Source organism: Lactuca sativa, chromosome 6 (assembly GCF_002870075.4).
Source record: "Lactuca sativa cultivar Salinas chromosome 6, Lsat_Salinas_v11, whole genome shotgun sequence".
NCBI lineage: Eukaryota > Viridiplantae > Streptophyta > Magnoliopsida > Asterales > Asteraceae > Lactuca > Lactuca sativa.
This window is the reverse complement of record NC_056628.2, coordinates 77,277,851-77,288,827: the sequence shown is the minus strand read 5'-3', so window position 1 is coordinate 77,288,827 and position 10,977 is coordinate 77,277,851. Positions and strand designations below refer to the sequence as shown.

General features: G+C 26.7%; 1 protein-coding gene across 1 annotated transcript; it reads left to right on the top strand.

Annotated features, from left to right (window-relative positions):
- Positions 1–9,696: 9,696 nt before the first annotated feature.
- On the top strand, positions 9,697–10,525 carry LOC128126615 (lipid transfer protein EARLI 1-like). The gene has a single exon (XM_052764453.1). The coding sequence runs from the start codon at positions 9,839–9,841 to the stop codon at positions 10,436–10,438; it is 600 nt and encodes a 199-aa protein (XP_052620413.1). The 5' UTR covers positions 9,697–9,838; the 3' UTR covers positions 10,439–10,525.
- The last annotated feature ends 452 nt before the right edge of the window (positions 10,526–10,977 follow it).

Below are 10,977 nucleotides of genomic sequence, written 5' to 3'. Positions count from 1 at the left end.
AGATAAAGTTGAGAGAGAGAGAGAGAGAGAGAATATAGAACAAATGTAAAAGAAGCATGTGGTTGTAATATGTTCAAGTTTATGTCTATGCAAGGAATATAAATCTTTTATTTATTGGAATGTAAATATCAATTATAAATGTAAAATGAGCCTACTAATGGTTGATACATCATGCTAAAGAAAAAATTATGATAATATGGACAAATGACATGTATGTTGAATCATTTTTGGTAAATACATAATTAAATCATGGTATAGGTGTGCTTTTTTGAAATATAGTTTCTATATATGGTTTTGATTATGTGTATTAGAAAAAAAAAGTTAAATAAGGAGATAATTAACATGTAGTTGTGCAAATATGGGTTGAATTATACTAGTGTTAGACAAAAGTTTGGCAACTTCAAACATGAGGTATTTTAAAGGCAAAATAAAAAGAAAATAAGGGAAACCGATAAAAAAATATTGCTTAGTAAGCCTATTTGATGCATAGTATATAAGAATGAAAGTGATAACAAGTTTGGGTAAGAAAAGTAGTAAAACCCTTTCTGTCTAAGAAAGTCCAAAATAGACGTGGTCACAAAAACTCGTTCTGATCATGATGATCAAGTGAATATCCAATAAAAATGCGAACATACTGGTTACTATTAGAAGTAACAAACCAAATTTTATAATAGTTTCTATTTTTAAACAAAATGACAAAAAAAGAGGCATGAATTAGGAAAACAAAGGATTTTTTGATATATGAGCATAGTATTCACATATATTATACAAAATATACATACTTATATCTTAAATTTTAACAAATTACATCTAAAAGTGAGGAAAATAATATTTTTGCAATGTAGGGATGCGTACATGACAAAAATGTCTAACAACGCATTTAAATGTTACGGCTAAATGTGTAATCATTAAAATCATTAATTCCAATCCACATGATCGTTAAACAAAAGACCATATCTATTGATAAGATCCCTCAATGGCTGGCATCCAGGTCGTACATTAGCATCTGTAGTGACATCAATAGTGGCATTCCTAGTCAATGATAATGTTATAAAATGATTAAACATGAAGTTTACCTCCACAATCATCCATTCATCGCCGCTAATACCGATGCCATAAAAGAGATGCCCTACACATCATAATTGTGGCCTCAATTCAAGAAATTTGGGTGTTTACCCTCACAAATTATATGTAGTTATAAGTCTTTTATGTGTTGGTAGTCATCATTAACTACACATAAATTAAGTTTCACTATATGTTGGCTTTAGGCCTATAGATATAGATCATTACCAACACATCGAGTATGTGTAGGTATAGACTAAGCTACATCCACATGCATGTATGGCTAAAACTATTTACTATGTGTATGTGGAAGTATTATAATTTGTTTTAATTGTTAGATGACATGGCTAGTGATTTCGACTATGACGTGGAGTACAAATGTAAAATGATGTGGCATGTCCCCTAAAAAGTGTAGGGTTACAAGTGTATATACGTGGGTAAAAGTATTTTGATATGTAGTGAAATTAACATATGTATAGGTGTCCATTTTAATATGTGATGGTAAAAATAACTTTATGTGTGGGAATTAACCAATACATATGCAAGTAATAATGTTCAAATGTATACAAACTAATAAAAAAATTAGGATGTAAATATGAATATATGTGTTCAAAATACCATTTTTAATTAAAATTTTTATAACATAATAATTCAAACCATAAATGAAAAATACAAGTCATAAAAATTGAAATACTTCAACTAGCAAAATTAAAAAAAAAAAAAAAAAAAAAAAACCATTCATAATTATATACAACAATAGAGAACATACTAAAAAACTAAATGTTCATTCCATATGACTGCGATCCCACAAAAAATAATGAAAGACAAATAAAACTTCTTCCAAGCATTCCCTAAAGAACGAACTTGTCACTTCTTAATACCACCAAATTCTCGTTTCTAAAAAACATCATCATTTCTTCTTATCTATGTCTATATCTATCTGTATATATATATATATATATATATATATATATATATATATATATATATATATCATACATACTTATAAAGCTAGCATTTTTTCTTGAATCTCATGCATTTGAAACCCCCATTCTTTTTTCCTTTCACCACATTTATTTTGAAACTCCCATGACTTTTCAATTTCTTTATAATAATAATTATAATTTGGTAATTAAGTTAAATAAATATCAAATCTAAAGTGTATTCATATATAAACTAAATTTCAATATTAAAATAATATATTTAATTCTACTTATAAAATTATGTTTTTTAACTTTTAACATATTATACTTAATTTATTAGTTTTAATATATTGTTGGATGTAAACCATTATTATATTAAAGGTATAATTTTTGAAAAGTTTGTATAAAATACTTACATTATTAATTAAAATATAACATTATAAACTCAACTTAAATATAAATTTTATTTAACTTAAACAACCCAAAAATTATTTTATAAATAGTTAAAAGTGATAAATTGTAGTGTCTTTCAAATAATGATTGTAAGTTGGTTAATAAAGTTAAATAAATATCAAACCTAAAGTGTAATCATAAATAGACTAAATTTCAATTTTAAAATAATATCTTTACTTCTATTTATAAAGTTATTTCTTTAAATTTTAACATATTATACTTAATTTATTAGATTTAAAATTTTGTTGCATGTAAATCATTATCAGTTTAAAGCAACAATTTTTGAACAGTTTGGACAAAATACTTAAATTGTTATTTTAAATATAACATTATAGTGTCAACTTAAATATAAATTTCAGTTCCATTAAAAAAACCAAATAATATTTTGTAAATAGTTAAAAGTGATAAATTATAGTGATAAATGCAAAAAACTAAATTGTAATATCAGTTTAACTAAAATATTTCCTAAATATATTTATATAATAGTTAAAAATTTTCAAATAAGTAGCTTAAAATAACTTATAATAACAATAGTTAAAAATAACTCTATATAAATGATTATATTGTTACCTTTAAAATCAAAAAATAATGTTTGATGTTTTAAATAATTATAATGATAGAAATGAAAACATTAAGCAAATATATTCTAAAAAATTAGTTAAAAATAAAAAGTATAAATAATATTAAACCATATATAATATTTAATTTTATTGATGTGTAACTCGCGAGTAGAAGTCATTCAAACGATTAAGATTATGACGTTATAATATATTTATATATTATCATATAATTCAAAATAGTAAATATATTATATAAAATTAATATACGAATTATTATATCAAATTTAACAACAACATTAATGTTATATTTTAAAAAATATATATTTGTAAAGACTTCAACTGTATATATGTTTCTGCGCATTACAACGTCAACTCAAATATAAATTTCAGTTCGATTTAAAAAAACTAAAAAATATTTTGTAAATAGTTAAAAGTGATAAATTGTAGTGATAAAAGCAAAAACTAAATGGTAATTTCAATTTAACTAAAATATTTTTTAAATATATTTTTATAATCGTTAAAAGTTTCCAAATAAGTAGTTTAAAATAACTACAATAACAATAGTTAAAAACAATTCTATAAAAAATGATTATATTCTTAGTTTTAAAATAAAAAACAATGTTTGATGTTTTAAGTAATGATAATGATAGAAATTGAAACATTAAGCAAATAAATTTTAAAAAATTAATTGAGAATAAAAACAACTATAAATAACATCAAATCATATATTATATTTAATTTTATTCATGTGTAACTCGCGGGTAGAAGTCATTCAAACGATTGAGATTATGAAGTTATAATAAATGTATTTATTATCATATAATTCGAAATAATGAATATATTATATCAATATAGTATATAGAAATTATTATATCAAATTTAACAACAACGTTATTGTTATATTTAACAAATCATATATTTGTAAAGACTTCAACTATATAAGTGTTTCTGCGCAACGCGTGGGCATTCGCCTAGTATATATTATAAAGCTAGCATTTTCCTTGAACCTCATGCATTTGAAACTCACAATACCATTTTTTCTTGAACCTCATGCATTTGAAACTCCCAAAACTATTCAACTTATACAAATTAATTTATGATTAATTGAAATATTATGATTTGTAACTTTTAAAACTCTTCAAATCATGTTATTTAATTGATTAGTTAAATGAAATATTTATCCTATATAAGAAATTTGTAAATTACATATTGCATGTATGTCAACAGAAAATGATAGATTATATTTCTAGAGTTTGAAGAGTTATATGAGTGGTTCCATGGATGTAAGAAAGCAATTGCAACTTTTCCAAATATAAATTCATGTAAACTCAAATTGGGTGCATATAAATTTTTAGACATTAACCAAGGTCCAAATTTAGGTATGTTTATAAACTTATACTTGAGATCATTTTTAAAGTTTATGTGTTATGCATCTTTCTATAATCACAAGGTGGTGAAGTGGGATTCATAATTACTTCTCATGAGCTTTTGGTAAATCAACCATCAAGCTATTTATAAGTTAGAGCAATTAACTTTGTTAATATGCATGTATCTTTATGTTGTATCTCTCTTTTTTATGTTAAGAAAATATATTTTATGTGCAAGAGAACATTATTCAACATGTATTTTATGCTACGTAATACTATGTTTGTTTCTATCGCTTACTTTGTAAATAACATCGATGAGTTTTTTATAATTGATTTTGATGAAAGGAGTTTACAATTATTATTCCAAAATAATGACAAATTAGAACGAATGATTTTTAATATGATATCACTTTATTATTGAAAACCAATAATTATGTGTGTTCTAAAAATGAATTCTTTATGTTATACCAAAACTTATATGGATGTACCCAGTAATAAATGCTTTTAGAATAATAAAAAGAAATTAGCTTATTATATTTCTCAATTTCCTTTTTTCCTATTCATTCTTTATTGTATAGGAAAAGTAAAATAAATAAAATATTAATATTTTCATAAGAAAATATAAATGATCAAAATATACCTCAAGTGTAACACTCTTCCTTCCTAACCCACTCTTAACAGATTCTTTAAGATTGGTCACAGTACATAACAGTTACTATAGTTTTGAAATTCAAATTACAATTTTATTTGGACCATTCGTTCTCTTCCAATATTTCATGGTTTTAAGGGAAAAAAAATGAAAGTATAATGAAAAAAATTATCATATTTTAAGGGGAGAAAAGTGAAAGTACAATAAAAAAATTATGATAGTTTTTTTAAATACAATAATGAAAATTTTCAAAAAAAAATAGTTTTTAATTAGTAAAAATTAATAATTTTTTAAAATAACGTAAAACTAAAGAATAGATTATATTATATTAATAAATTATTGTTATTTGAAATAATAATAATAATAATAATAACAATAATAATAATAATAATAATAAATAAAAAAATATTCAAATAATTTATTTATAAATTAGTTAAAAATAAGTATAGTTTAAAATAATTTTAAATAAAAAACTTAATTCAATTTGATTCAAACACAATTTTTATATCTTTCTTATCGTATACTTCAAATTATTATTATATTAGTTACAACTTAGTATTAAAAAATTATTATTTCAATGATAAATACTTACGATATTGTTTTTATAACATATCATTGTTAATATTAATATTACATTATTTGCCTTATATTTTCGACTACGTTCAAAAGTTTTTTAAACTTATGGCTATTAACGTGCAATGTTTTTTTTATTTTCCACTTCTTTATTATACACATTATAACTATATTCGTAGTATATAAGTAAGTTTTGATTATAAAATCATATGTTTAAAAAGATTTATTATTCAAAATGAAAGAGTTGAAAAAAATAAGTTTTGTTATATCAATGGTTATTTCAACACAAATTTTTATAACAATTTTTCTATATATCAAATGTATGTTGATTTCTAAATATTCATTTTGAATGATTTATATGTGTTTAATAAGTTTTGTTTGATGTAAATGTTATAATGTTTTAGTGTTTTTTATTTATTAAAAGCTATAGTGTTTTTCAAACTATTTGTTATTTGTTTTATATATAAACCGACATACGTTTTATATATAATATTTACAACATAAAGTTTAACAAACATCAAAATGAAAAGTGACAATTTGAGATATTGATCGTCGAACGAAGTGATGATTGACAAACTCTTGGAATTGGGACATAATTTAATATACGGACTCTATCTCTGATGGTCTAATACAGATCAATTTGTATTGGTGGTCTAATATTAAACCGGGGGCAGGGCGGGTTAGGGATTGTTATACCCAGCCCGGCCCCATCCCCGATTTTAGCATAATGGGGATCCCCGACCCCATACCTGGTACCCCTTTCAGCGGGGAATACCATCCCCGATTGGGGCGGGTCAACCCTATTCCCCATCGGGTCGAGTGTAATTTACATCCCTAATTGATACTATCCTTGTCCCGACGACATGTCGTCTGTTCAAGTAAATAATAAAATTTTGTTTTTTTTAAATTAATCCCGACGAAGCTTGTGCAGACGACATGTCATCGGTATAAGGGGTAGCTATCCAGACGACATCTATGCCAATGACTTTTTTCACCTATATCAACGGGGCTATTCCGACGACTCTATACCGTCGACTTGTCGTCGGTATAAGCTATCTCGACGCCTGGTTATCGGCATAGGGTAATAAAAAAAGTCATCGGCACAGGGGTAGATTCGTGTAGTGCTTGGAGTGTTACTGAATGCATGTTGTTTGCTTTGTGCTTTGTGGGACTCTTGTTGATGTGAGTTAACTATTAAATGAATATGTTAACTTACATGCTACGAAGGTTAAATAATCTCAGTGTTATTGATTTGGCCCTATTGTGCAGCTGTCGTCTAAGTCTAACCGTTGGATGGTTGAGTCTTTTAATCAAACGACTGTTTTATGAATAACATTTAAAATAAATAATATAATATAATACGAAAAAACTAAAAATCAGAAATGTTAGACACTAAATCTAACAAGTTATTTATTAAAGTACAATTCGATAATATAAAAGTAGGTTTTTTTTACATTAACTATTTTTGTTTTAATCATCAAAAGCATCAAATACCTGCCCGAAATTGAGTAAGAAATTAATTTCAAGTTGTCTTCAATTTCAATACTGTTTTTTGAATACTTTACCCGACTTAGGATGTAAAGTTTTATTACATGATTATATTTTAAGAAATATACACTTGTTAGTTTCTTTTTGCTGGTTGAGTATCTCTCTCTCTCTCTCTCTCTCTCTCTCTCTATATATATATATATATATATATATATATATATATATATATACACACACACACACACACACATTTGGGAGGGAGGTAAGGGAAATGTTGTTGAATTATTCATAAACAACCAATCGTGTAATACACATTTACATATGAGGTAACATATTCAAAAATTAGATTTATTATCCTACGCTAGTGAATTTATTAAAATGTTAAACGACCTCATATGTTTACATCTAACATGATTAAGAATGCAAGAGAAATTAATACTAACATTGTTTGGCTGGAACGACCTCATAGGTTTACATCTATAACAATTATATATTAAAAAATATATGGTTGTTAGTCACAATTTTATTCTTATGCAACGTGTGATACCAATTGGAGTTAGAAGGTTTTCGGACAAGAATACTTATGCACCAACAATAGAGCTTTGTATGTTTTTAAACAACTTTGCTCGGGAACACTGCTGATGAAGAATATGGGGAAGTGAAGGCAACATTTATTAGAATCTTATTTGAATTAAAAGTGATATGTCCTCTTGGGTATTTTGACATTGTAATTCATTTAGTTTTGCATCTACCTACGAATATATTTGCAGATCCCGGTATGTATAAGATGGATGTATTACTTAGAAAATTATATGAAAAAACTAAAAAATTATGTCATAAATAAGGAGTGGCTGGAAGGTTATATAGCTGATGGTTGGGTCACTAATGAATAAGTTGGGTCACTAATGAATCATTACAATTTTGTTCGATATATCTTGAAGATGTACAGACATGATTCAATCATCCTATTAAAAAAAATAAAATAAAATAAAATAAACGAGAATGTTGTGATAGAAGAAACAAAGTTGGAATGTGTTCTATTTTTTCATAGTTCGTGAAAAAACCTTAATGGGTTTAGTTTTTTTTTTCTTTTAGCTTTTCTTACTCTCTCTAAATAAAAAAAACATATAATAATAATAATAATAATCAACTTCGGATCACGATAACCTATTAAAATATTTTAAACTTTGTATATTTTTAAACGTGTTTTGCATATATTTCTCTTATTTGACAAGGAACAACCACAAACCATTTAGTTTAGTATCATTTCTAGTAACTTTTGAAATATAATTTATCTATTCTAAAATCTTATGCTATGCTAGTTCATGTCAAATATTCAAAATTATGTGAAGGATTAGCCACATGCATTAATCCATTACCAATCCATCAGATCTCCCGCAATTCGTCTACCATGCAAATGACGTATTTCGGCAGTCGTTAATTAAAATACCTATGTGTGTAGTGTTTCGTGGTACTTCTACAAGTTTCAAACATGCGGTTATCAGTTGCACTCCGGTAATGTAAAATGTTACAAGGATAGTTTTTGGTTCTCTATTTTGGACATCCTTCGTAAATTGGTTCGTATAAATGGTTCATATAAAACCAAATATAAAAATAATTAGTTTTCTATGAGTATATATATGATTTGTTTACTAACCGGTTTGTTACTAATTCTTTTTCCTTCTTGCCAGCAAAAGATAGAGAATGTATAACAATCATTAACTAATAGTTGATTCCCAACAAAAATTTGTCATTTTAAATTGCTCATAATATATGCTATTAAACATTTAAAGTGTGTTTGACTGCAATATATTTCGCTAAACTAACAACATTTTCATATAATTATCTTTTAATTACCGTCGTAGAAATGTGCCGTTGATCTAACAACTCTAGAATGTCGTGGCTAATAATTTCCATTTAGAATTAGTTTTATATTGAATTTACTTACAATTTTATTAAAATTATAATTAAGTGTCTTCAATCCTAATATCTTGAGTCAGTTAATACACATATCCCTCGCCTGCTTCAACGCAATTGTTTATTGACTATATTTATATTTAAGATGCCAAAAATCTTTCATGTGAGAAACATTGAAATCATGGGAATGATTCGACAAATATTGAAATCATGGGAATGATTCGAAGTCCCTCTCTTCTAATATTCTATGATAGCGTGACTTACATCCATTTAGAAATGGAAAAACCTAAACGTGGTCTGTGACTTATATAGTAGACATTTACTGGACATTGAAAGGGTTTGATGTTTTCACCTCTTCTATGTAATCGGTAACTTTTACAAAATTATTGCTTACTAACTTTTTCTTTATTTTTCATTGTAGCCGACCCATTTATATATAAAACATAAAACATATTCAATTTCAGAACACTATACAGAAGCAAAAATGTATTTCCATAACCCTACATGCAAAGCACATATACGTACCACGCAATTTGAATCTTTAGTAGATATATATAACACTAAAAAAGATTTGAACAACAGATATATAAGATAATATATATACCCTGTTAAAGTTTAATCCGTTGGAGCACATATATATTTGTTATTTGCAATTCGTATAATGCTTCTGGTTTTTTTTTTTTTTTTTTTTTTTTTTTTTTTTTTTTTTTTTTTTTTTTTTAAAGGACTTTCAACGCTTTGATGTGCATGGGTTGGTGGCAGCAAAAACTATAACATGCTAATTTGACTCAATTACTAAATGGAATATATTTAAACAAAAAATATTACTCCACAGAGACCTATATAATGCTCCATTGTACCCTTACTCCATCACACTCTTCCTTTACCATAATTGACAAAGTTTTCATAACCGATTTCGGCATGGCATCGAAGAGTAATGTGTCCGTTGTTCTGGTCATAGCTTTCAACCTTTTATTCTGCATCATGGTTAGTGGCTGTGCGACGTCCGACATACCAGAACCCAACCTCAATCCAAATCAAAAACCCAACACAAACCCAAGCAGCAACCCCAACCCCTTCCCTAACACTAACCAAAACCCCAACCCCAACACTAACACGAACAACACCCCCAACCCCAATCCCAACTCTAACCCGAACACAGTACCAAACACAAACCCAAATACAGAAACCTGCCCTAGAGACGCCTTGAAACTGGGGGTTTGTGCTAATCTTCTAGGGGGATTGGTCAAAGTTGAGTTAGGTTCACCACCGGTGAAGCCATGTTGCTCTCTTATCCAAGGACTTGCCGACCTTGAGGCTGCCGTCTGTTTGTGCACTGCAATCAAAGCCAACGTCCTAGGGATCAATCTTAATGTACCAGTATCTCTTAGCTTGCTCGTTAATGTCTGTGGCGGTGAAGTCCCAAATGGTTTTGTATGTTCCTAGTTTGATTTAATTTATACAATATGAATCAATGTGTTGCTAAATTAAGTGTACCATCTTTGAAATCAATACTTCGTGGGTAACAATTCAGTCCTTTGTTTTGCAACAAAAAGTTTTTCTTATATCATGTATATTTATATGCTACTTTAATGCAAGCTTAATATTTATTTTGTAAGTGGAAGATAAATGATCCATGATACACTTATTTGTACTAATCTACCCAACCAAGTTTAAATGAAACTAAACTTAATGTAACGGCTAGAAATCAATGAAAAAGAAACCACTTTTGTGGCATCTCTAAACAAATTGTCAATCACAAGCATCAATATGATGAAAATATTCATGAAAATCACTAAATCAAACCATGAATTTCGTTCAAATTTAAGTGGATAATTATTACCCTCCAATAAGGGGTTGTGGTAGAAGCTTGTTTCATGCTATGTCTATGTCTATGTAAAATAAATAAATAAATAACAATTTAAAGATGGAAATAATATTGAAATAAGTAGGAATAAAACATAATTTCACCCATGTTTATAGTT

Excerpts from the sequence above, each read along its gene's own strand:
- LOC128126615 (XM_052764453.1), top strand. The coding sequence starts at position 9,839 with ATGCTCCATTGTACCCTTACTCCATCACACTCTTCCTTTACCATAATT.